The following is a 27,963-nucleotide window of genomic DNA, read 5'->3' on the forward strand; positions in this document are numbered from 1 at the left end:
CAGCAAAATCCTAATCCCACAGCAAGAATATGATCAGCAACATGGGCTAACTGGGCAAGGCGTGGGCACGCCATCTTCTAGCAGCATTACACTAAGCCTCCAGGCTTATCCACACATTGGGAAAGGTCCATCACGACCAAGTTCACGTGAGTAGCCATGATTTTGCTAACCCCACAGACTGTTAAAATTGAATTTTATTGTCTTGATTTCAACATAAACTAACTGAATACACATTTCTGTATTAATTTCCAGAGCCTGGGAGAGAAGAAATGGCTGAGTTCTCTAAAAGGACAAGAGACTCCCTTGCTTTACTGAGAAAGGTAAAGAAAGATTTGCAGTTATTCATAGCAGCTCTGTGCCCTCAGCACCTAGGTACTGTACATCCACTCACAGCTCTCAAACTGCCAGGGAGAGCAACTGTACAACACAGACTGTGGCCTTTAAAATATGACAAGGACCCAAAATAAGGGATCACAAACATCAAGCAAGTAGAGGAGGGAGCTTTTAAATGATGTGGTTTCATCTCTAATATACAACTTCTAATGTCTAACTTTTCATTCATAGATATATATAATGTCTAACTTTTCATTCTTCAGCATTTTTATGTCAATAATTTAAACTAATTAAGAGTCTGAGCATGTGCTGCATTATATACAAGAGGTCAGGTTTTTTTTTTTTATAGCCGTGCTCAATAATCTGCTACAGTTAACAATTCAATTTTTTTTATACTTTGCACTTAGAGCACCTTTCTTCTAAGATCCCCAAAGCATTTTACAAACACAACATCCTGTTAAGTGCAATAGTACATCCATTTTTTTTACCGATTGGTAAACTGAGATACAGAGAAGTTAAGTGACTCACCCAACACTATATAGGGTCAGAGCTGGGAACAGAACCCAGGAGTCCTGATCTCCTCTCACCAGTTCGCTTAAAGTGTTTTTTCAACTCCCTGCTTTTTCCGGAGTTTATAACTCTCCCATAACAGGTACTTGAAGGCAAAACTTTGCCTACAATGACTCACATCCACAGAGATTTTCTTTTTGAATAAGAAAAATCCAGATTTAAGGATTATGACCTATATCCACAGAGCTCTTTAGGTGTCTAAACCACAGTTTTAGGTACCTAAGCCCCAATCTTAGGCACCACTGTGATCCACAAAATCCCTGGTTGGCTGCCTCAACTAACTCAACAAAGTCCCTTTGTGGATCTGGGTCTATGGCACCAACATCTGGACATATTGGGGCACTGCACCTATTGTGACCAGTGATTGGAGACTAAATTATTAAGTATTTCTCCTTTTTTGTGGTCCTGTTGCATGGAATCTCTAACAGTTTTAGCGATGGTTCCTGCTCCCATTGAAGCCAATGGTAAAATAATCATTGGCTTCTAGGAACCCAAGATTGGGTACGTCTTCATTTAGACTTTAATTGTGTAACTGGTATCTGCTGAATCCTTGCATACCTTACTTTCTACTTAGGAAGATCCTTTGAAAAAACAACCAGGTCGTCCTCTGACTGCAGTTGGCCATGAGATCCATCCTTCTTCTCTTACCCGTCCCTCTTCTCCAGCCCGTTTTATGCATTACAAGCCAGAAGTCAGAGAGAATATAAACTATGTTCCAAACTATCTGGATCAGGAAATAAAAGTAAGATATAAGTAGTAAGTGGTAACCTTTTGTGTTATGTTTCAGAGTAGCAGCCGTATTAGTCAGTATCTGCAAAAAGAAAAGGAGTATTTGTGGCACCTAAGGGACTAACAAATTTATTTGAGCACAAGCTTTCGTGAGCTACAGCTCACTGCTCACAAAAGCTTATGCGCTAATAAATTTGTTCGTCTCCAAGGTGCCACAAGTCCTCCTTTTCCTTTTGTGTTATGTTTCCATTTCCCAGAAGGGGGCGCCTGGAGGTTTCAATTCTTACTGCCTGTTTCTAGCTGACCTGTTAATTTGTATTCAGAGGTTATTTTGGGAGTTCCTAGGGAGCTGCCCCGGCCAGACTGGAAGCCTCATACAGTATTCCCATTGGAAATGTCAGAAGTGGATAGAGCAGAGTAGTAGTTACCTGATCTGCAATCAGTGCTCTCTGCAATGCCATGTACATGGCATACTCCCCAAAGCTCCAGTTCCCCTGCAGTGCTCTATAGACGGTGCTCTCCTCATTGCACCGTATGAATGTCTGTCTACTCGGGCTGCACAAAACTGTGCAATTTCATTCTGAGCAGTTTGCACAACTAAAGTTTTGCACAATTTCACAACTGGACCGAAACAGGCAAAAATTGTAAACAGTTTAATGCTATAAAGTAGGGCTGTCAACTAACTGCAGTTAACGCAAGCGATAATGCAAGACAAATTAACTAGATTAAAAATAGTTGTGATTAATCGCAGTGTTAAACAAGAGAATACCAATTTAAATTTATTGTAAATATTTTGGGATGCTTTTCTACATTTTCAAATGTATTGATTTCAATTACAACACAGGTTTCAGATTAACAGCCGTGTTAGTCTGTATTCGCAAAAAGAAAAGGAGTACTTGTGGCACCTTAGAGACTAACCAAATATTTGAGCATAAGCTTTCGTGATCTTCAGCTCACTTCATCGGAAGAAGTGAGCTGTAGCTCGCGAAAGCTTATGCTCAAATAAATTGTTTAGTCTCTAAGGTGCCACAAGTACTCCTTTTCTAATTACAACACAGAATACAAAGTGTGTAGTGCTCACTTTATATTATTTTGATTATAAATATTTGCACTGTAAAAAAAGAAAAAATTGTATTTTTCAGTTCACCTCATACAAGTACTGTAGTGCCATCTCTTTACTGCGAAAGTGTAACTTACAAACGTAGATTTTTTTTTTTAAAAACATAATTGCATTGAAAAACAAAACAGGGTAAAACTTTAGCTCCCAGAAGTCGAGCCATGAAGGGGCATATGAATGTTTAGCATATCAGGCATGTAAATACCATGCAACGCTGGTTACAACAGTGCCACATGAACACCTGTTCTCACTCTCAGGTGATACCGTAAATAAAAAGTGGCCAGCATTATCTCCCGTAAATATAAACTTGTTTGTCTTATTGATTGGCTGAAAAAAGCAGGACTGAGTGGACTTGTAAATTGGTATTCTATTATTGTTTAACAGTGTGATTAAAACTGCAATTAATTTAGACTTCTTTAAGTCTCGCAATTATTTTTTTAATCGTTTGACTGCCCTACTATAAAACTGTCTGGCATATCTGCACCCCTTTTTAGTCATAATTGTACTGCCCTTCTTCCAGGTCTTGGAAAAACTCCGTGACATTCTACAGACAGACTCCCTTGCAGAGATCCAAGAGTGGCTGTCAAGGGCAAGTATAAGAGGTAAAATGTGCGTGTGTGTTAAAATAATAATTGACATATCACAGTTACCTAGATAACTGCACTACTATCCTTTCTTATGGTCTCACCACATGCAACCCCACAGGTGTCAGGCCTTTACATCTTGTGGGTGGAACTCCACAATCCACACACTCTCAGACCAGGACTCGGGTTACAGCTCCCTGGTTTCTAACTGTGACTAATTCAGCAAGTCCAGCTGGGGTTACGCTAGGCAAAGATTTCTCTTTGGGAGCTTAAGACTGCACACATCTGCAATGAGACAGACACAGCTTTTTCAAAACAGAACATCATTTCTTTTGCTTAAAAGGTACACAGTGCTTAGAGAAACAGACTTAAAACAACAAAGACCTAACTGCATTTTCCCTTCCTTAAGCTTAGCCACTCTATCCATAGTGTAGGAGTGTCTGGCTTCCTTCACATCTCTTACATGGGAGAAACACCCTTCCCTGCTTGCTTCTCCCTCTGGCTCTGAGTGAGTCCTCCCATCTGTCAGCTTTTCCACTGACACATCCTGACCAGCTTCCATCAGCTCACCCCCCCCCCCGAGAAAAAATTCTGCCAGGGGCACTTTTTTAAACCAGTGAGGGTCTTTTGATCTGAGGCTTAGCCTTGGGAAGAGTAAACCATCCTAGCCTGAATTGAGCCAGCCAGGCAAATTCTCCACTAACTGGTAGTCCAGTCATTATTTTTTTCACTTTCTTGAAGATGGGTATGTGAGAGACTTCTTATTTGTGTTATTGTTTCACTTCTCCTGTTCAGTTCTGCAACAACCCATTTACAGCCTCATTTGATTTAGCTCTATGCATTCAGCAAGGAAGCAATACAAAATTGAACAAGGAAACCGAGTCACACAATATAAACAACACACATTTCCCCAGTTAATCACAAGGTCATTTTCTGCTTTCCCTTACACTCATGGAATACTTTGGAGTTCCCCCTGAATTGAATTAGCGAGACTGCAAAGATGAAAATGAGGGCAGAATCTGGTTAAGTGTGGTTGGACTAGGGGTAGCAGTTTTGATGACTAGGGTATCATTGACGGCATGCCCTTCCCACAACAGTCTTGGTTGAATTATTCTTTTTGAAAGGTACATCTTTCCTAAGAAGGATCATATCTCAATGATGGCAGTAGAAGTTGATCCGTAAGTTGGAAAGGCCCCTGAAACACACTGCTCAAAAGCAAAAAACCACACCAACGGGAAAGTGTGTATATCACACTGCTACGGTACCGATTCACAAGTGCTCAGAGCACTCATTCTTTGGCTTTAGCCTCAGCACCTGCTTAATGACACTGTTATGCCAGCACAATGACGACCAGTCATGTGTTATTACTACTTACGGATAGTTACCCTACCTGTGGACGATCATAATGCCATCCAACTTCTTTATTTAGCCAACCCTGCTATAAATTGATTTAATTCTGCTTTTAGGGACTTCTCACCTGGAGGTGCCCACTCAGGGAACTTGGCTAGGGCTGTTAGCTAGACATAGGCCTAAATCAGTTATCAAAGGGGCTTGAATGAGCAAGATGCCCAATGGCTATTGGAAGGAAGAGAGTTATGTAAGCTATGAGTTTAAGAAACAAAATAGCAAGTGGTATAGTTTTTCAACTCTGCTAAACATTTCAGCCCACTTCATGTTTTTGTAGAAAAATTCAACCTAACCAATTTGGAGGCAGATATGACTTTGCCCATCCTCTTCTCCCTACAGCGTTAAAGTTGGATATATAGCGGAAACCTCACAATCTTAACCACAGAGCAACTACTGTCATTGTATAACTGGAAATCCCTTTCCAGCATTTTTTAACTGAAAAAAATCCAACAATTATAGTTTGTTAATAAAAACAGTCTAGCAGCCATGAACTATACAAAAATGAAGCTGTGCATATTTACATACAATTCAGATTTCTATTAGAAGTTATCCAATTGATTTAATATAGCCTTTAATGAAATTTTCCATTTTCCTCAATTTCTTTTTAAAGCAACCTCTTTCAAAGTTTTTTCTGATGGTTTTTGATGTTTCAGAGAAAGAGTTTGTATCAAATTTGATTCGCTCAGAGATGACTAGCAGGGACTTGCTGAATTATCGGCAAAATACACCAAAAGAAAGTGCAGTGGAGAACTTGAATGTCCATGATACAATGAAGCCTTCCCATATCCCTTGGACAGAACCAAGAGAAGAAGCGAACAAGTTCAGGTAAAGTCTGCTTTAATATTGGAAGGATCAGGGATTTGTTAAACTCAAAAAGTTAGGAGTTCATGTTCATTGTAGCAGAAGGATTCAAATTTTGAATGATTTTCTGAAACTTACCTAAAGCGCTGATGTCTGCAAATTTAAGCTGCAAATCTTGAGAGAACGATTTCTCTCTCTTCCTCCAGATTTCAGGTGCTTCTCTACTTCTAGTCCTGGCAGAAATGTTGCGAAGAACAGAAGTATTGAAATATTACCACAGAGGCGGATTCTGATATCAATTAGAAACAAAAGCCCAGGCCTGCAAACACTTACACACATGCTTAAAATTTATGCATTGGGGTAGCTCCGCTGAAGGCAGACTGCTCACAGGTGACGTTACTTTTGTGCCCCTTTGCAGGATTGGGGCCTAAGAGAGCGAACAAAAAGAACTCACAATTAGTCAGGCATTTCACCATTGCCCCCAAACATTCAATTTGAATTTGGCTCACTCCATGCTAATTAGGATGGAGAAAACACGTTTTCATATTGAGCCGAGTTTTTTTTTGTTTTAAAAGCTTAATAGGTTTTGTAACTTTTTCATGCTTTGGCAAGGTACTATATAAAGCTCTGCAAGAGATATTTGAAAATGTACATGTTCCTATTTCAAAACTCCCCCAAATCCAGATCATTTACCTGGGGCAAAGGATTATTCTGCTTCTAAATCCTGAAAGTCTTTTTTTCTCATCGTTGCCCACAGTCATCAGTAACAAATAAATGAGGTGTTGGGGAAGAGATATGCCTTTTACTACCAGAGGTGAGCCTGGGCTATGAATCTTCAGTGTGTAATATGTTCTGTACATCTGTTGCTGACTATGCCTGTAGACCTAGGAGCTGTTTTGTTTGTATTATTCAATTGTTCTTCAAAGAAATTAACTCACCAAGTCAGACTGGTTTTTGCAAGAAACTTTTCATGCAGAAAAGTCAGCGAATTTAGAATAGAAATGAAGAATGGAATTATATTTAAAAATGTTAATTGCGAAAACCTTGGTTTTGTGATTGACACTTGTCAGCTACAGCTTGAATCGAAAATGTTGCTAGCTAGAAGCGATTCCATTCTTGGGTACACAGTTATACAACGGGAGCAGTGCCAAGGTTTACAGGTGCCAAAGAACCCTTTAAGCCATTGCTGCATATTGCAGCTCACACAAAATCCCTGCTGTTTCTTTTTTTGTGGCTTTATAAGCTCTCCCTGTTTTATTCAGGCCTTCAAGTAAAGCATCAGAAGCAAGTAAAGGAACGGAACAAGGTAGGTGATGGAAATTCTAAATTCTAGGACACTATACAGCTAGAAATGTACTCAATGCCATAGAGCAGACGTGTTGCACTTTGAGGTTTTGTATGTAAGATCCTTGAAAATTTTAAACAGTTTAGAGTCTATTTCTACACTGGGATGAAGACAATTCAATGGCAGTATGAAAAATACAACAGTATGTCAAGTTCATTGGGAGTTAGATTTCTGAGAATCTCTGCTTTTTATTACCACCACGGATTCAGCCTCTCTAGATAGAGCATTCATGTATCAGTTTCCCCACAGTAACAAAGCAGTACAAAGTATACTTATTTGCAGCTGCTGACAATCACTTCAACTACCACCATGAGGTTTGACCTTTCTGTAAATTCTCCTGATTTCCTTCCTCCACACAGTCAAAACCTCCTGCTGTTCTTCAGACATGTGCCAAACTCTTCTTGTCAACTAGTCTTTGGATTCCACCTTGCCTTTCACCATCAACCAGCACATCTTCCTCGTTGTCCCTAGCCACCCCTCGCCCTCTAAATAAAACATGCTTTGCTAGTTAGTCTCCCTCAGCTATCTAAGACACATTTGCAGCCCCTACCCAGACAGCTTCACCTCCCTCAGACCACCATCTTCCACGTGTCCTACATCTGGAGTGCAGTAAAGGTTAACAAAGCAGCACAAGCTGAGAAACCCCCAACAGTCTCAAGAAGGAGACTACCCCTTCTACAAGAAAGTGGCAGTCTGAGTGGTTTATGTGATCATGAGACTGTGCTAGCAGTAACCTGTATTAGCACACCTGGATATAGTGAGTTTGACCCCAAAAAAGGGGGAGTACACTCTCTTTACACTGGTTCAAAAGTACTACTGTACAATCATTTGTTAGTCTCTAAGGTGCCACAAGTACTCCTTTTCTTTTATCATTCTATAGTGAGTGAAAGTACATAGTTTATAATAGCTGTGGGAGGAGACTTTACATGGGAGCGATGAGAAGGGAAACCAGGGAAGGAATTTTGTAATTTCTCAGAGACCAACAATTTTATCTTCTCAAAGAGTCATCCAGTTGGAGACCCTCCATGCTACTATTTTCATAATGCTACCAGAAACACATGGTAAAAGCCAAGCAAACATTGAAAAACAAAGCCTAAGGTTAGTGTGGTATAGAGCTTTATTGTTCAAAAATCTTTTCCAGAAAGGGAGAGAGATGGTCATTTGTCCACAAGAGGGGAGAGATTTACAATCCCAATTTCCAAAAATGTACACAGAGGAAGGTCCTCCAGCTCCCAAGGAACGAGCCACAGTCCTTCCGTAGCACTCCGACAGAAGCCCCACCTTCGCTACAGCAAGTTACCCGTTGATCAGAGACGTCTTACTGCCAGAGAATAACTTCCTCTTCAAAGCTTCTGAAACAGCACAATTGTTCCCTTCAAGTATTACCATATGTACTATTAGCAACAATAATTAAAAACCTACCTAGAGCTGGCTCCCCCTTTAAAAACAAACTTGTGTTAATTTCGTTTAGTCCCTAAGTGTTTCATCAAAAACCACTGAAAAGTACATACAGAATGACTTCCCCGGAAGCTTTTGGATATGCTCTTCATTCAAAATGCCTATACAAGTAAGGTTAAGAGAACTGTAAATTATAAGATGTTTCATCTACCCTGCAAGACTCTTAACACAGGCATTTCATCTTTAAGGAAACCTAAATTTGCTATTAACTTGGCACATCAAGTGAAGAGAACATCCATTGATGTTATGCTTTCTAGCCTCTCTGAAATGATGCATTGTACAGCAACTGGGCAGTACTACATTACACCTTGATTACACCTTTAGCTGTTGTAACCCACAGAACGAATCTTTTTCTCTACATTCTAGAGTAGAGCACATGACACTGTAAGACAGGATAGCAACTTGATCAAAAACCTCAGGCAACAAATTTAAGTTTGGCAGCTGATTTGCCCCTAACAAGTATGTGCATGTATACACACATTTGTGCACAGGAGTCAGGCCCACAAATAGACACATTGTGTGTGGATACACCATCTGCTCATGTAATTATAGAGGTACATGGGCACATGTATGTTTTGCAGGGTGCAAGTCATGCACCAGGTTTTGAAAAGCTGACCCTAAATTTTCAGTCCTAGTTCACTAGGAAAGGCATGACTGCAGGTAGAATGACACACTCTTTTTGCAGAAAGCAAGCAATTATCTAGATCAATTCCTCTCACAATAGCTGAGAAGTGTCATGTATTTAACACTGGGGGTGGGGGGAAAGGGGAATGTGGGAAAAGAAAGGGTGGACAAAAATGTCCAACAAAACCAACTAAATAAACCCAAGATCACAGAAATGGTGGCAAGCGCAGCCTATCTAATACTGGAACCATTTACTGAAATCTTACCTTAACCCACCCTTTTGGGTATGTTTGGATAAGAGGTCACACCTGTTTTTGGTTATGCAAAAAACAAACCCCAACCCACCAAGTTTTGCAAAACAAAATAAAAAACGTGATCCCTACTTTTTGGCCAACTCCAGTTTATAGTTCCACAGTAAGATTATTCAGCTATGCCTTGGGACATGCTCCTTCATGAAGAGTGACAATCTTTGAAAATTTTACTAGTGCTGTGCCACGCCCTTTCAGGGAAATTTAAGCTGATAACAATATTTAGAATTCCCTTCTGCAAGTTCTCATCCTGACCAAAAATCATTTCTATCTGTTATGATAGCATAGTGCCCATTCATACTTGTCAGAGCAAAAAAGAGTGCATTAAGAACTAAGCAGCAACCTTAGCGCTAAAGTCTCATGTGGTCATATTGGGAACATGTCAAATCCTGTCAGTTCACTAAAAGATCTAGGCCAGAGGTTCTCAACCTTTGGTCTGCAGCCCCCTGGTTAACAAAACAACTGAATGGTTACATGATGCTATCGCTCGCTCCTTGTTTGCGCCTACTAAGTCACATTGAAAAGAAAGGGAGTAATTTAAAATACTTTAAATTAATACTAATTTTCCATGTTAGCAATTACTAATGTTGCTCCAGGAGCATTATTCTACAGTGAATGGGAGGAGGACAGGTGTCTTGAATGGGACAGTTGATCCAGGCAGCTCACTACTGTTAAGATGCAGTACATACCAGGAAAAAGTTTGAGAACCACGAACTAAAAGGACAACAGGGCAAGTTAAGGATGTAGGGAAAACAACTGAAATCTCCTGATTGATTGATACCTTGTTTCATTGCTTATCTTTGTTCTTTAAAGTAAATGATACAAAGTCAGTTTGAAGAACAGTAGAACAAGCCCAATCTGAGTATGAGAGTCCTTACTGAACAAATGATGGCAACAATGCTAATGTGTCCTTTCAACAGCATGCTTAACTTTCCTCTGAAACTGCTTGTGGTAGGTTATTGAGCAAATATATTAGAGAGGGAAGTGTGTTGGTTTACAAAGACAACTACAATCAACAACATTTTCTAAGTTTTTTTCCCCAATACTATCTGTAACTTACTGCATTTGCATAAGGACACAAAGCTAGTCTCCCCCCATTCTCTCTCTCACTGAAGGTAAGTTGCGAGATATGTACACTCACACATTTAGCATAAGTGCTCCAATAAATATATTTAACAGGTCAAATAGTCCTTTAACATATTAGTGACAAGCCATTAGATATAATCTAAATTTTTGACTGATCATAATACTAATGCTTTATGATGAAATTTTCCTAAGCTAAAGAAAGTGTGCATGTCTTCCAAGTCCCCCTTTCACTCCATGCCCTTGAGCACCTGCTCTTTTAGTTACTTGGCTTCCCTTCAAAAAGACAGGACACAGCAGTGATGGAGACTCCTATGACTATTCTTGTGAGATCGTCACATTTCATCCTACTGTAATAAAATGAGATGGCCTATCTTCAAACTATCACTGTCCCTGACATGAACAGCTGAGACTGCAGTCTTCAGGATCCTATCTGCTGTGATTGAAAAGGCTCAGATTTAGAAATGTTATTAAAGCTAACGTTAAAAAAAATTATGTAATAAATAGGTTGAGAAAAGTGTGTCTGTACATCTGAGTATAGTGCTTAGATTATCCACAAATACAAAGTTTGTTTTTAAAAGTCATATGATACACAGAGCACAATCAGCAATAACCCAACTTTTGGTCAATAGATTTAACACTTCCGTTTAAATATTAGAATCCAAATACAGTACTCAGCTACATCACTCATGAAAAGTTGTACAGAGATTTGGTTGTGGAAAACAAAATATATCAATGAGTGGGGATTGTCCCTCAGTAATTGAGAATTTTGCTACATTAGTTTAAAACACTCACATTCACATCAAGCATTTTTGAACACTTCATGAATTGCTCAGGTTGCAATCTAATATTCCTCAGAGTATTTATACTCCATCGCTCTTGGAAGCTATTCCCAGCTTATTGGAAACTTGGCTGATTTATTAAATGTACAATCTTTGTGATGCACAACACACACAAATAGCTATGAGTTATATACTCTTTACTGTCCAAGCTGAAAAATTAGGTTGCTTGTCTTAAAAAGTGCAAATCTGAAGTTAGTGGAAAGTTGTGAGTCACATGTCCTCTCCAAAATGAATCACTTTGCCCACAACAGAAGTCCTGAATGTTTCATTTTGTGTTGCTCTATTTCATTGATCAAGCATCTCCTACTTGCAGATGACTGATTTGCACATTATGCAACTCATTATTTAAAAAAATGGTAATGAGGAGTGCTTTATAACCACTTTCAAATCATTATATTTGACACAGTAAGACATGGTAATATGTTTGTGGAAAGAAAGAAAAAAAAAAGAGAAACCAAATGAGAGAGGCAGTGGCTAACACACACTAGAGAGGAAAATGTAAGAAAGAAATTCTTTTAAATAGTGTGTAATATGTTGAAACAAAGACATGAATATATTTCAAAGTTATCTGCAGAAAATGATGTTGTAAAGTGTCCATTTCAGAGCTTCTTTGGGTTAAAAAAATGAATTCTTGCTTAATACGTAATCACACAAGTGAAGAGACCAGAGAATATATTTTGTTGTTAAAAAACAAAAAACATAACTTCCACCATACCAAAAAAAAAAAGTAGTTCTGGTCAATAGAACAATGCAGAAGAAATACCTTTTAGAGTTGTGGAATTAATTCCACATGAATAAATTGTAGCATTTAATTTTAATGTGCTCAAATCTGAGAAGGAAACAAGACACGTGGTAGAATTAAAGAATCTTAACTGAAACTTCAAATGCTTAGATCAGATTTAATGAATACTATGTGCAGCAGTATGCAATACCTCAATTGTAAAATATACACTTTGTACCTTTGCTATTTTAGACATTTGTTTACTAACAGAGGAAACTGGTACTGGCAAGTGCTTTACTTTGTTTATGCTGTATATTTCTTTGGCTCTTCAAAACAAAAACAAGACAATGCTTTTGTCCAGAAGTTTCTCCACGTTCAGAGACAAAATTTAACACATTTCTCTTGGCATATCTACACAATAACCCCACCACAGTATCTTATTTGAGCAACAAACTGTTGCCCACGACCTAAGGCAGATGAATCTTCACTGTAGTTTATCAGATGGCTGCCTAAAGAGTTCTCAAAATTAATTTATATTAAAAAAGCATTAAAATGATCACACTGAACATGTCAAATCATAATTTGCTTGTTGCCAACCCTGTAAAACTATAGGACACATGTACATCTACACATATTCCAGTTCAACTCCCAGTCTGAAAGTGGTGACAGTGGAGGGAGGACTGGATCTGGATACAGAGCCAGTCACATCTATATCATCTGTTCAAAACCAGCCCACGCCACAAGTGACCAGAAGCTGCTATCCTCCAAATTCTCTTGGGGAGTCTATTGATGATTGCAGAATTGCTCTCTGTAGATACTTGTCCACATCCCAAAAGCTACACTATAACTGGCTCCCTTCTGGATAGACCCTGCAGAAAGGGATGAGAGAATGGCTCCTCTGGTGTGAAAGGACACCTTCCGCCCCCCAAGGCTGTCTTTTGGCCTGCTTCAGGAGTACTGAAATGGCTATTTTAAAAATTTAGTTAGAACAGAGAGCTTCAGTTCAAGAGGCAAGAAGAGTAACTCTTTGAAATACTCACAATCCTGCCAGAGAGGGCAGGTCTGCTGTGACAGAGGATGTTTTTAAAAAAATTATGTCTTAAAAAAAAGTGTCCAAAGCAGGCCCAAAGCAGAGTTCTTGGCTCCCAATGTTTTTTCAGAGACTATAAGACCATTCTTTGCTCAGAAAAGCCCCCACTGATGGTAAGAAGTTATACACACTTCGCAACAGGCAATGCCGGAAGGAGCTTTTAGATTCATTGACCTTTGACACTCATTGCTTTTAAGACATAATATAGGATAGGGGTGGATAGAGAATAATAATAAAATATCAAGGGTACATGCACAAAACAGGGACAGTTACTAACATATTAATTATTAGCTTCCATCACAAGCTTCAAGAAAATAAAACCGTTCTGTATGTATCAAATAAAATATTTTAAAAAGGAAAATAAATATTAGCTTCCATAACAAAATAAGTTCTGCATTTGCTATTAATTTACTTTATAAAAAGCGAAAAAAAGGAAGTATTTTCAAGGTAAAAATAACATTTATCTTTACCACTTCTTTCCAAGTGTAGCCACTTAAACAATTAAATACCACTAGTTCGATAGATTGTTCTCAGAGGTTTCATCTAACTCATGTCTCATTTCTATCCTTTGTGCCACATGCACTTTACATTCCTGCCTGCTTCCACAGTTGCCTAGTCGCTGTCCGAGCTATTATCTTCACCAGCTTCTTTTTCACGCAGCTCACATTTGGAGGAGTCATTGGCTTCGCCCAGAGGACTGGCCCCTTTCCGCGGTGGCAAGACACTGAAAAATGCTTCCTTCCAGTTTCTCTTCTCCAGATAAGAGAGGATTATCTCAAACACTGCAACCAAGAGAGACAACCAGCTCTTCAATAGTGAAGTAACAATTTCTGACAGGAACAGAGACTAATTTTTAAAGAACACACATTTAAAAACATAAGCCAACTGTTGCAAGGATCTTACCTCTTTCTACAACAATGTGAAATAAATAAAGCCCTCCGGATTAAACAGAAAACGCAGTACTGCTGTGGCAGTCAGCTCTTGTAGGAGCTTTCCCTCTGCCCCCAAAGTAAGTATGCTTTGAAAATTATTTAGAACAGCCTTACAAAGTCATGGAGACACACCCAACCCAGGAGCACAATGTACTTGCCTCCTTTTACTACACTAAAGAATGGTGAAGAAAAGATCATTACCCAAACAAAAACAGTTGTCATCTCTTCCACCCACCGCACTCCGACAATGGAAAAATGGGACCACCACAGTTATGCCACACTGATTTAGCTGCATTTGTTTTTAAATAAAAGGACATAAGTTAATGTAGGCCCTAAATTTGACCTGCCTTCTTATAATATTTTGTAATTACTCTATGTGTAGTATGCTTAAACTTCTTAGTGCTTTATAAGCAGTGAAATCCTCACAATGATCCTCCAAACAGACAAGTAAAGATCTACATTTTACAGATGGGGAAATGGAGGAAAGTTGCTTAACCTCTGCCTAATGCTGAGAGGGACGCAACATCCAAGCCAGCAGTTCCTAGCTCACAGTCTTGATAGAGAGAGAGTGGTCTCAATACAGCTGCCAGAACTAGAAAGAATGTTCAGAGGTGGAGGGAAATTTTAAACAACGTTTTCCAATATTACAAAGTACTAGTCTTAGAATGTTGCGTTTAACTGAAGGAAACAAAGTTACTTATCCATATAATCCTCTCTTGGCTATGCCTGATATGGCATTTTAGATCCAAAAGATGAGAATCTTTTAAATCCTAAACCAAGTACAGTAAAAGCTGTTTTATCTGGCACTTCACCAACCAGAAAGCTCTACAAACCAGCATTTCTGATCTTCATAGAAATTCTGGTTTATAGTCCAATTGGCGTGGAACCGACAGGGGGTTGGAGTAGAGGAGGGGCTGTGGAGCACAGACTTTGGGAGGGAGTTTGGGTGTGGGAGCCAGGGGCTGCTCACCTTGGGCAGCTCCCTGCAAGCGGCGACCTGTCCCGGCTGCTTCTAGGCAGAAGCGCAGCAGGTGGCTCTGTGTGCTGCCCCTGCCCCGAGCACTATCAACATAACTCCCACTGGCTGGGAACCTGTGCACTGCTCCCCTCCCATGCCCCAAGCTCCCTCCCAGAGCCCGCGCTAAAAATCCTCCATGAGCTCTAATTATATCTCAAATGTAAATTTAACACTGTTCTTGTCCATCTTCCACCACCCGGGGGTTCTATTTAATTAAAATACTTGAGAGAACAGTAACCCTACTAAAATGTTTATGGTATGGATCTATCCCTCCTCATGCCCCCCTGAGACAGTAGCAAGAGTGCCCAGCCTGTGGGACCTGGTACTATACCTTTCATTTCCAAGAACAGCAGAGTTAGAACCAAACAGGTGTTTCACTGTGCAATAGCACATAGTGAAATAAATGCAAATATATATTTATAGTTAAAAAAAACCATGAAAATATCCCTTACGTTATACATACAGATACAGAATAGGGGTGGCCCAATTCTGCCATCCTTATTCATGTCAAGTTCTATTTTGCATGCAAGTATTCCTATTAAAATTGGGCCAAATAATATTAAGGTTGCAATATGTGCAAGGGATTGAATTACAATAGTTAAAGGCACCCGACATTTTGAATTTCCTGTCTTTTGTGCCTAAAATCCTCAGCATGGATACTGCATTAACACTGGATTTTAAAGAAGTATTTTATGTGTTCAGTGCTTTTCAATTATTGTTCTCAAAATGCTTTACAATGGCAGATAAACATAAAAAAATCCCATTTTACAGATAGATACAAAAGAGTCAGAGAGGCTAAGAGACTTGTCCAAAAACACACAGTGGATCAGCAGAAGAGTCAGGAATAGAACTGCGATCTGACTCCCACCCTAGAAGATAGCTACCAGAAATTATACTAGAGCAGGGGTGGGCAAACTTTTTGGCCCAAGTGCCACATCTGTGTAGGGAAATTGTATGGCGGGCCATGAATGCTCACGAAACTGGGGGTTGGGGTGTGGGAGGGGGTGAGGGCTCTGGCTGGGGGTGTGGGCTCTAGGGTGGGGCCAGAAATGAGTTCAGGATGTGGGAGGGTACTCCGGGCTGGGGCAGAGGGTTGGGGTGCAGGGAAGGTGAGGGCTCTGGCTGGTGGGCCTAAGGATGAGGGGTTGGGGGTGCAGGAGGGTGCTCTGGGCTGGGACTGAGGGGTTCAGAAGGTGGGAGGAGGATCAGAAGTGGTGCAGGAGGTTCGAGCATGGGAGTGGATCCGGGGTGCAGGCTCTGGGGGGTGCTTACCTCAAGCAGCTCCCAGAAGCAGCAGCAGCATGTCCCTCCTCCGGCTCCTACGTGGAGGCACAGCCAGGCGGCTCTGTGCGCTACCCTGTCCATGGGCGCCACCCCAGCACCTGCTGTGGTTCCCGGCCAATGGGAACTGTGGGGGCAGTGCTTGAGGCGGGGGCAACATGTGGAGCCCCTTGGCTGCCCCTGTGCGTAGGACCAGGAGAGGGGACATGCTGCTGCTTCTGGGAGCCACACAGAGTGGGTCAAGCCCCGGACCCTGCTCCCTGGTGGGAGCTCGAGGGCCAGATTAAAACATCTGGAGGGCTGGATGCGGCCCCTGGGCTGTAGTTTGCCCACCCCTGTACTAGAGGTCAGTATACGACTGTTGCAGGAGAACTACTAAAATGGACCTAGCTAACATCTTGCAATTTTTTATGGATAATATGTGGAACCCTGTTCTCTACCTTGTGATACAAGATTTAAAGCTACAGCTGTATGTGTGTGAAAGGTTTCCAATATTTGGGTTTTGGTAATACTTAAGCTTAATCATTAATTAGTGACCTAAGATTCAAAGTTATAGCTGATTCTCTGCTAAATTTATGATGTACATCCACTGGCAATTCTGAGATTGGATGAGCATGCCATTGCATACATCATCCTCATTTGATAATATTTAAAAGAATAAAATACTTTTAGCAACAATAAAACCAAACTTAGACATTTTCAATAAAATAAGAGAAGGTAGAAGAAATTCAAAAGGTGCAAAATAAAGACACAAAATAGTAAAACCAAATTTAAAAAATGCTGAGGAGCAACCATATTGCATATGCTTATATTTAAATCTAACTAATTACTTAAAGGTCGCAGGTGTCAGAACTGAAAGACTAAGGGCTTTTAAAAAAATAAAAAAAGAAAGATTAGGTAGGGAGTGTGGTTGTATACCTCAATATAACAGACTCCGAAAACCAAGTACACACATTTTGGGCTCTTGCTAAATGCCAATGCAAAAGAAAGAATTGGGGAGAGAAAACAGAATTTTGCTACTAGCAAGTTGAATAAATTGTGCAACTATCCACCACGAAATCAATGCACACCTAAACTGTGAAACAGTGGCAGTTTTTCATCCCTTGCATTTATCTTTTAAAGGGAATAGAAACACAAGGGTAAATCCTAATATTCTGGTCCTTTGACCGTTTTCAAGAGGGAATTTAGCCACTGTGGGTAGGATTTTCAAGAGTGGCATGTTTTCCATACGACAACTCAATGGGACTTAAGTTCCTAAGTCACTCAGACACGGTTGGAAAAAAATCTCACTTTTATAAAGATTAAAGGCATCCAGCCATTACTGAAATAAGAATTAGGTCTTTATACACTGACGTACTTTTGAAGATTCATATAATTTGATATTGCTGACACATTCTGTAACATTTTCATTTTTATTTTTCAAACTCATGACTTACCATGATTAACTGCCAATACTTTCCGGCTGTTCATTTTCACAAAATTTCCAAGAGGAAGCTGCACATGACCAATTCCCTGTTGTAGTGCTTTTTTGTAAGTAATCCCCTGTAGCAAAGACACCCCCCCAAAAAGGTTAACCAAGAATCATGATTTTTGATCAGACTGTACAATACAAATGAGCTTTCTACTACTGGGAAAAAAAAGACAAAATGAATAAGATAATTACTGTTGTCAGGCAGGGGTTTTGCAAGCAGTGTCATACTGTTGCAACTCAAAACAAAGTGGGAAATACAGTCTGTTTTAAGGGAGTGTTTGTGTTCAACACAGTAAGAAATAATACAAATTATTCAGATAACATTCAAACTCAATTTTACCTGAGCTGTTTGTTTATTTTTTTTTTTAAAAAGAGGCACTACAGAGTAGTGTTTTTGGTTTTTTTTTTAAATTCCAGTACTACTTTAACGCTTATGAAAAAGTAAGGAATTGGTACTGCAGTGATTACATTCTGCAAGCAAATAGAGCCTTATTTAGTTCTCAGCCTTTGCAGTAGCTCAACCTGCTTTGTTCTGAAGAATCATTTGCCAAGACAAAATTTATCCCCCAAACTTTTTTATGACACATGAACTATTAAATAGGTCAAAGGGCATTAGTTTGGTACACTATCCAAAGGAAATAATTTTTAATAGTGCTCTAACCCTTCCAGTAGCAGTCTAACTGACATGCCAATTGCACAGAGTACAACGCCATGTCCAGGCATTGAACTAGAACCCAGAGGCAAATGTGTTCCTTGATTAGGCCATACTGACAAACCAAGTTATTAAAGAAGGATGTCCAAGATCCATTACAATTCTGTTTACACATGCAAGTAAATAACTGAATACACACAAACCAAAGATCTCTTTCAGAAAATCTGGCCTTCAGTGGGTACAACAGAAGATTAAAATTAAGCATGGATCATTATAGATTTGAAGTAAAAGATAAAATCAAAACATATATTTAAAAAAACAAATCAGCAAAAAAATCACTACATACAATCACCTCCAGAACAACGTTTTGGTTTTTAAGAGTTTTACTGCACAAAATCAACCAATATGTTTTTTAAATAAGTATCCGTTTTTGCTGATTTGCATGTGTTCAGTAATAACACTGAATTAGATGCTGAAAGAGCAGCTTTAAAGAAAGTAATATCCGTCTACCTTGTGGTGATTGTGATCCACCAGACCTCCAATTACATAGGCTTTAGTCTCATCTAGTTCATTCAGCACGTCAGGGGAGTCTGATGTAAGATACACAAGGTCTTCCTTCTTCATTAGCTCATTATAATGCTCTGATGAAATATGGATATCCTTTGAGATACAAAGAAGTTCAAATGTTACACATGCTATTGAATAATGCTTGGCCAGGCTGAACACCAGCAGAAGTTCCAACGGAGCAGTGTGTCCATGCTGCCCATGCCAAGTCAAATACAGTTTTGTCCCATATCCACTGTACTGCTTTCTCGGTATCGAACCCACAGTTCCCAGCATAGCTCTCTGAAGCAGTGGCTTGTGAAAAGTTTAAGGCCTTTTGAGAGTCCAGAGGAATTGCAGAAGAGGTCAAACACTTGTGACTCCCTGTGGAAAGTCCTTGTGGACCTAAGTCACTTCCAAGACCTTTTTTCAAAAGGGAAGCCAGAATAAATGAATCATAGAATATCAGGGCTGGAAGAGACCTCAGGAGGTCATCTAGTCCAACCCGCTGCTCAAAGCAGGGCCAATCCCCAATTTTTGCCCCAGGTCCCTAAATGGTCCCCTCAAGGATTGAACTCATAACCCTGGGTTTAGCAGGCCAATGCTCAAACCACTGAGCTATGTCCCCCCCCGCCCGATGCTCAGCTATTGCTTGGCAAGAAAGGTTTCTGCTGCAGCTTTTAAAAAGCAGTCACCAGGACTTGTGTGATGGAACTGGTCTATAATTTATGCATACAGTTTGTTGACCAAGTTATTGTATGAATATATTGGTTTAGTTTAATAGGTGCTGTAAGAAAAATCAGGCAGGAAGAAAAGAATAGCTCAAGATATGCTACTTCTCTGCAAACACTCAAGTGTTGTTAAGAAAGAATACCAGGATAGGAAAAAGACCACGTACAGATTTATCACATGGTTTAAAAATGATCACTTTCAAGAGAGGGGGTAGTTGTGTGGGCGAATCAGACCCAACAGACTGGACAGACACCCCTAGTGGGGGTATCTGAAGAAGTTAGGGCCACCCAGACTACCATCAGGGGATGGTAAGCCTCTAGGTAAGGTAGACATACATGTACATCATATGTTATTTTAAAATAATTTTTTAGCCCAACACTAACAGGCCAGCCATGGGTGTTTTATTGCAGTGTAGACATACCCAAAGAGATTTGCTCAAGGTCACACAACATTTGACAGAGCTGAGTAAGGAATTCTGACCTCCTCCGAGGCAATCGTTCCTCATGCAAATAATTAAAATAACATAGGAACATTATTAAAGAAAAAAGAGTTACAAGGATAAGAAACCCAGCATGTCAGCAATCTTACTGAATGTGCCATTCTTGACAGTACTGGCGTTATTTTCTGGAGCCAGGCAAAGTAGTATGGGCCAGCTCATTAGCATTTCACCTCTGGAAACCAGAATCTAGTCTTGATCAAGGCATAACAGATGTATTTAGTTTCAAGGTTAGTCAATACAATCTGAGATAAAAAGCCAGGAATAGCAAGAATCAAGGAGTTGGAGCATTACAAGTCAGCACAGAGATGCATCAGCAATATTAACTGAAGAAATGCCAACTTATACAAAGCTAGTCTCAAGTCAGGGCAGTCACTCGTATGAACACTAAATTCACTCAAAACTGAAGTCATTAAGAGCTAAACTAACACCACTTTTTTGATGTCTTGATAAAATACAGTACATGGAAAAGATACAAGCCAAAGAAACTGTAGCAATCTTTGAATGAATATTAAAACTGTATTTTTCTTGGGAAATTTCAGAGTCACAGAATTGCTTAATTTTCTGTCATTACCTTCCAGTTGACCCATCCTTTGTCATTTTCATTCATGTTGTTCTTCAACTGGCCTCCATGGCTGGTCAAGTAAAACTTAAGAGGGATAAAAAAAAAAGTGCAAAATATCCAAATTCAAGATGCTGATTTGTCACCACATATGTTTTATCAGACAAGCTTTTTATTCTGAAGTGTTAACTAAAACTCACTTTCATTATTTACCAGAGGAATCTGGCGCTAAGAACATTTTTTAATGGTCAGTACAAAGGGTTAACAACTAAGCATTTTTTGCCTTATGTCCTGCAGAAAGAAAAGTGTACATCCAAAAGCTATCTTGGACTGGCAGCTTTTATACTGACATTCATATGCCTTTTCATCTATGTAGGTATTTTTATGGTGGTCACTATCAGGAAGGTAGTGTTAGCATTCCTTTAATACAGGAATGACAGAAACATGATCAAACTAAGTTATTTTTTTCATTTTACTAAAATTATACTCTCTTTTGGGCAAGGACTGCCTCTTCTACATGCTCTGTACTTCACTAAGCATGGCCAGTGCTCAAATATAGACAGTTGTTGTAACATACCTGTACAGGATGTAATGCTTTACGGTTTTCTGCATAACATCTCTGAATTTGCTTGTGAAGCTTCTTGACATCCTGTATGTAACACAATTTGTTTTTATACAGTCCTTCAGACAGATCATCACAAAATGCTTTACCAAGAGTCAGTCAGACGCTAGAGAGAGAGAAAGGAAGCTTTTAACTAGCAAAATAGATTCCTGAGTGGGAAAGCATCAGACCCTTCGAGAGAAAAGGAGAATGACAGCTGTGAGGGAATTACGTACACACACAAATATATGCATCTCCCATAGAGTACATATTTAACCACTATTACAATAATTGTGACTCAAGTCACATTACTCTTCAGTCACTCATTGACTTATTACATAGAACATACACATATTACTATTGAGTTACAGATTGTAACTACTTCCAGGAACAGAATAGACTCCTTTATCATGCTTATTTTAACTATAAACACACCCTTTCACACCCACACAACACACTCCAGGGAAATTTATTATTTTTTTTTTATTTCAAACAAGTCATGGATATGAAGTTCATCAATACAATGTTTTTATGTAACTGAAATAAAAACAAATGTTTAGACTATCCAAAAAAGGACAAACAAAAAACAAACAATGGCTTCCCTCTAACCAACCGTACCAGGAAACAATCAAACTCGCCAGACCCTCCACCTATAATCCGTCAGCCTCCATAAATATCTGAGAAAAACTACGGGCTTTGCACACAAAGGAAGGAAGTGCATTCGACAGTCTAGAAACTTTTATAGAAAATGCTCTACCAGCAGCAACCTCTCATGTATCTCAAAGGAGCACCTCTGATCTCACTTGTGACAGTATGACATAAAGAGAAATGCCTCAGGTAACTGGGTTCCAACCCATTTAGGACTTTAATAGGTTCAGACAATCACTTTGAACTCTACCCAGAAACCTATTGGACAACAGTGACACTGAGTACTAGTGTTATATGCTCCCTGTATTACACTCTAGCTGCCTGTGCATTTTGAGCTAGTTTGTATTTGAGTGTTTCAACGTGCAGCCTCACCAGTGTAATATGGTGGTTTAGTCTTGACTCATTACTCAGACTGTCAATTCTTCAGGGCAGAGACTGTCCTTAGGGTCTGTATTTGTACAGCACCTACCACAATGGGTCCTGATCCATGACAAGGGCTCCTAAGTGCTATAATAATACAAATAATAAAGACAGATGATAATAGAAAGGCTTGCATCAAAAAAGAAAAGGGCACACTCTTCTCACCAGATGTAGGTAAAAAAAAATGCTCTAAAAAATGTTCTGCCTTTTTGTCCAGAGCTGCTATTTAGTCAACAAGTAGTACAGTAAAACTCAGATGTCACCAGGGTCATCCCTAGAGGGGTGCAGGGCCTGGGACATAGGCGCCAAGTTTCTATCTGCCAGGGTGTTCTCCCCCTGGCTCTGCCCAGGCCCCGTCCCCACTCCACCCCTTTCCCCTGAGGCCCCATCTGCCCTGTTCCACCCCCTCCCCCGAGCGCGCTGAGCCCTCACTCCCCACCCCGCCAGCGCCTCCAGACGCTGAAAGGGCTATAGACACTGGGAGGGAGGAAGAGCCGCTGATCAGCGGGGCCCGCAGGTGGGCAGGAAGCGCTGGAGGGGTTGGGCGAGGTTGGTAGGGGGGCTCCTCTTCGCTCCCCCGCCTCACCTCCCCACGAAGTGCGGGGCCCAGGGCAGTTGCATCAATTTGCTGTACCCTAGGGACGGCTCTGGATGGTACCTGGCTTACAAATGGTGGAAACACTCCCTTGGCGTATAGGGGGTGCCGTTTCTGATTCTCTTTATTCCATACCCCTACCCACCAAAATCACTCCAATGTTTTCTTTATTATCCGGAAGCCAGTTCAACTTCATCCATTCTGAGATGTCATAAAAACTCAGAATTACTTGTTCTACTGGACCACACAGCTCTGATGTGACTGAAACAGAGCTGAGTATCACCATAATACTGAACATGCTGTATCCCATGTGCTCTCACTAACTCTGCTAGGGGCCTCAAACATACTTGGAACAGGAGAGGGGTGGGGGAGAGGAAAGACCTCTGCAGTACCCCTCAGAAGAGTGCTCTTGGAGCATGAGAAAATTTAATGGCTGATACCAGGGACAAGGTTCTACTTTCTATTCTGGAATCAAGTTAATTTACAAGAACAGATCTCCAGGAAGATGACTGCTATTTTTAGCAAGTTTACATAGCAGTACTATTTTGAAATCTGACAGATTTAAGAAACAAACATATAAGCTATCCCTCATGCACCAAGACAAAGATTATTTCATTTTCATCTACCCACAGGTTCTTCCACTCTCAGATCATGCCATATTAGTATCAGCGAATCCATGTGCTTCCAATAGCAAAATTTCATTTACCTTTAATACCATCAAGTTGTCAAAACTGCAGTCTATAATAAGACGAAGAGTACTAGGAACAACATCCCTACGTATACGCTTCCCGTCACTCCCTTCATTGTTAGATTCCAACTGATACTGACGCTCCAGTTTTCTTTTCTGGCGTTTCTCTTTTCGTCTCTGCCTAAAAAGTCATAAACAGTTAAAAAATAAGGATTGCTAGGTCTGTACAGCTGGTTAGATGTTCTGCATGGTGCAGATGTTAGGAGATTAACATATACTTTATTGAAAAGTTTAAATAAGAGATATTGTGAGGCTGCCCCGGTTTCTTGGGTCATAGTGTAGCACTGAAGACAAGTTCAGAAACAACCCATGGCTCATTTTTCTCTGTTTGTAGAATAGTGAGAAAACCTGTAACACTAGGTGTGTGATTCAGAGCTAACTAACACCACTGGAAAGAATCCCATCTATTTCAAGGGGACTTGGATCAGGTCATATACAACCACTGTGGACAAAAGAGCCAGTTAGGGGTCTCAGTGAAACAATATATGTTACACTCCAGATTCTAACATACATCTTTTCAGTGGTTTAGGAAGTATGCTACAGTGTGAGAGATGGGACGGGTCAGCCCAAGATCAAGGTGGGAAACTAAGGCTCAAGAAGTTCATTCTGAATAGCCACTGTCTTGGGAAGGTACCAATTGGGGTAATACCGGGGGTTCAGCTTGACCTAGAAGAGCCCATGCTTTGATACCCCTTTCCTTACCCCCAAAATATATTCCTACCATCACATCATCCTAAAAGATAATGAGCCTGATTGTGACAGCATCCTGTATTATCAAAAAGAGGAGACTCTCACTGATTCCTGGTTCTAGCCTCGCTCATCAGGCTACAGGGGCTGGCAGTGATACAGGCGCAGCACACTCAGCCAGTTCAGAAAGTAGAAATAATATCTCTCGTTGCTCAGCAACAACCATTTTGGCCAATTAGAGCAGAGAATTTGCAGGTTTACCCTCCTGACATCCGCAACCTGCTGAGAAACAGTTGCTGAATCACAGACCATTGAGGACATTGATCTGAAATAAGTTCTCCCTGGTGCTCTAACAGAGAAGCCCAGCACGTTTCACATACTCCACATTTGAACCAACACTGACTTTAATTCTCTTTTTTGCTGTGCATGAAGTTTATGTACAAATTCTGCTCACATACATAATCATTAAAATTAAATACTGGATTGGAATCAGCAACATAGGAGACATAATTCAAATCACACCTGCGTAAATCTCTTTGCTCTTCCCATTGTTTCTGCTTCATTAGCTTCTTCATTTGCCTCTTTGACATAACTCCAATGCTCTCTGCCTTGTCTGATCCTGGCTCCCCTTTTTTGACTTGATTGTCATTTGAATTAATCTTTTCTTCCACATCAGGAACGTCTGTGGGCAATGGATTTTCTGCTGGCATTTCTGATGACATTTGCTTTCCGATGGCTTTAGTGGATCTTGTCTAAAGAAGCTTGAATTTGTAGAGTAAGTCTTTTTTTCCTCCAAGACTGTTTCTGCAAGAAACAGAAGACAGAATAGTTCAAAAATACCACAAGACATCTACTTCAGATTAGTATCACTTTAAACCTACTGTAAATAGGGGGAGGGGGCGGGGGGCAATGACAAACAAGAACCGTAGACAGGCTTTTCCCCAATTCTAAGCCTTGGTCTGTGCCTCAATAAGCAACTAATGCTCAAGAGCAAGTAGTAACAAATATAACTGTAGTATTCAATACTTTTCTAGAAAAATCAGCTTTTAGCTACAGATGACATACCACCTATTTAAAGATTTATTTTAAACCCAGAGGGGGAAAGCCTAAATATGCTATGTTATGACCAGACTCATTTAATTTCTGTGAACACCCGTCAAAATTGAGTTCAAAATGACCCCCAAATGCATGTGCAGGAGAAAGAATATCAGGAGGACAGAATTCTGAAAGCATGACTCAGATGTCTGTTTGTTTTTAAATAAAGTTCTTCGTTGTTTAGACAGCCTATTTACTGCAGATTTCCCAAAGCTATCACTTTCAATAAACAGTTTTACCTCTTCATTTTTCAAAAAGAACTCAACGTAGTTGCATATCGTTCTTAGTTGGAAGTCCCTCATAATTATTTTGGTTTTCCAATCACCTTATCCTATTTTGTAAGTGTTTTTCTTTTCCCCCACCCTGTTGCTGTGTAAATCCTGCAGAGAAATAGGGGGCTATACCAGACAAACAGTATAGGGAAAAGAGTTAAATTAACTACCATGCATACACAGTACCCTGAAAGGCACAAAGGAAAACAGAACAAAGTAGAGAACGTTTTTCTGCTCTTTCAGTTATCCTGATGTTAGAGGTTAATTATAAACAGAAGTTAACATTAATTCAGACACAAGCTTGATTTTAAGAGACCCGGGGGGCGGCGGGGGGGGACGGGGACGGCGGGAAAGAGATTTTAAAAAGACAGAAAATCTTCTCTGGCTCTGGAGAACGGACTGGCGGCTTAACGAAGAGGCGAAGCAGGGACAGACAGGAGCTCCTGGCGCAGGAGGTGGGTGGGGCACCAGCCGTGTCGGATTGAAGCCTGCACACAGCGCTGAGCCCCAGGCCATGGCAGCGCGCCGCAGCGCCAGCAGGGGAAAAGCGCCGCCGAGCGCCGGCGGCCCGGCCGGGGACAGTCGCTGTTCTTCGCACCGCTCTGCGGAGAGCGCGCGCGCGCGCGGCCCCGCCCCCCGCCCCGGGGGCCCGCAGGCGAGCGAGACCGGCCGGCGGGGCGGCTGCCGGGGCTGATGACTCGTGAGGGGGGAGTCCCGTCCCGTCCCGTCCCCAGGCTCAGCGCAGGCGGCTGGCGGCAGCGCTGACTCACGATCACCCACGGGGGCCGGCCGCCCCGCACTTACCCGCGCGCGCGCGGCAGCGCGAGACTGGAGCGGGGGGCTCCCGCCTCCAACGGCCAGAACCGCTTCCTAAGCCCCCTGCCGTCACCGGAACCGCGTCGCCCATCTGACGTCATCGGCCCGCGCCCCGGCCTGGGGGGGTCTATCGCCGGGGGCGGGGCGGGCGAGCTGCAGCGTCAGCGGGGAGGCGGCTCAGCGGCCCAGCCAGTCCCCTCTTGTACCCACACCCGGAGCAACGGCCTCGCCCCCGGCCGCCCCTGAGGTGCGGCCCGGCGATGTTGTGCAGACCTAGCCACGGTTAATCTGCCCCGACTGTCGGGTTTGCCACAGGCGCCTCGGGCCCCTCTCCAGCCACGACACACAGGGCCACCGGCGGGAGACCGGCAGCGTTTGGGGCGTGTGAATTAAACCCCTCCCCCCACGCCCCGCAGCCGCTGGCCCAGGAGGCAGCGACCCCGCTCTGCCGGCCGCGCGCGCCCAGCCTGGCCCAGGGGCCTGAGGCAGGGGCCGAGCCCACCAGCGGCAGCCTGCAAGGTGGAGGCCCAACAACTGGAACCGCTGCGAGCTGACACCAGCACAAACCAGGCTGGTCAATCTCCAGCGAAACAATTCCCCTAGTTGTCGCCCGCGTCACCCCCGTCCTCACAGGAAGCTCCCCGGTACGGTTAAGGAGGGTGTGCGTGTGAGGAACTTGACTCAGGTGCGTCGCGGGATGCAGGTACCTGGCCGGAAGCATTAGGGGATTCCTCGGTCACAATATGGCGACAGGTTTCAGAGTAACAGCCCTGTTAGTCTGTAGTCGCAAAAAGAAAAGGAGGACTTGTGGCACCTTAGAGACTAACCAATTTATTTGAGCATGAGCTTTCGTGAGCTACAGCTCACTTCATCAGATGTTTACCGTGGAAACTGCAGCAGACCACACAAGCTCACTCTCCTGCTGGTGGAGGGGGGTATGGGGGGGTGGAGGGTGAGAAAACCTGGATTTGTGCTGGAAATGGCCCAACTTGATGATCACTTTAGATAAGCTATTACCAGCAGGACAGTGGGGTGGGAGGAGGTATTGTTTCATGGTCTCTGTGTATATAATGTCTGCTGCGGTTTCCACGGTATGCATCCGATGACGTGAGCTGTAGCCCACGAAAGCTCATGCTCAAATAAATTGGTTAGTCTCTAAGGTGCCACAAGTCCTCCTTTTCTTTTTGCGAATATGGCGACAGAACAAAACGCCTGTACTCTGTAAGGAGCGCTGTCGTGTGTGATAGATCTGCTTTTTATTTATGGTCACACCTCCCACTATTTTTAGACTTCACTTTTGCTTGGGTTAATTTCCCTTGGTCTCAGCGAATACGTTTTCTTGACCACAGAGTGTTTCTGAAACCCCTTTTTATGAAACTCAT

The 27,963-nt window shown here is 41.5% G+C and overlaps 1 protein-coding gene across 2 annotated transcripts; it reads right to left on the reverse strand.

Annotated features, from left to right (window-relative positions):
- Positions 1–12,099: 12,099 nt before the first annotated feature.
- TRMT10A (tRNA methyltransferase 10A) lies at positions 12,100–25,726 on the reverse strand. Of its 2 annotated transcripts, none has more exons than XM_073340776.1 (7): positions 24,921–25,725; positions 23,670–23,832; positions 21,277–21,348; positions 20,712–20,786; positions 18,877–19,026; positions 17,680–17,785; positions 12,100–13,794 (listed from the first exon to the last, which is right to left on the reverse strand). In XM_073340776.1, the coding sequence occupies exons 1-7, from the start codon at positions 25,118–25,120 to the stop codon at positions 13,625–13,627; spliced, it is 936 nt and encodes a 311-aa protein (XP_073196877.1). In that variant the 5' UTR covers positions 25,121–25,725; the 3' UTR covers positions 12,100–13,624. The 2 variants fall into 2 exon arrangements, with proteins under 2 accessions (XP_073196877.1, XP_073196878.1); XM_073340777.1 differs by lacking the exon at positions 12,100–13,794 and adding an exon at positions 13,835–14,233 and having other exon boundaries at positions 24,921–25,726.
- Positions 25,727–27,963: the final 2,237 nt, after the last annotated feature.

The sequence above is a fragment of the Lepidochelys kempii genome, chromosome 4, assembly GCF_965140265.1.
Source record: "Lepidochelys kempii isolate rLepKem1 chromosome 4, rLepKem1.hap2, whole genome shotgun sequence".
Lineage (NCBI taxonomy): Eukaryota > Metazoa > Chordata > Testudines > Cheloniidae > Lepidochelys > Lepidochelys kempii.

What these genes read in the sequence shown, in the direction of transcription:
- TRMT10A (XM_073340776.1), bottom strand. Translation starts at nt 25,120, where the DNA reads ATGTCATCAGAAATGCCAGCAGAAAATCCATTGCCCACAGACGTTCCT. An exon ending in ACAACTTGATGGTATTAAAG is followed by an intron (nt 21,349 to 23,669) that starts GTAAATGAAATT and finishes TGTTACATACAG; the next exon opens with GATGTCAAGAAGCTTCACAA. An exon ending in AGTATTGGCAGTTAATCATG is followed by an intron (nt 13,795 to 17,679) that starts GTAAGTCATGAG and finishes TCTTGGTTGCAG; the next exon opens with TGTTTGAGATAATCCTCTCT.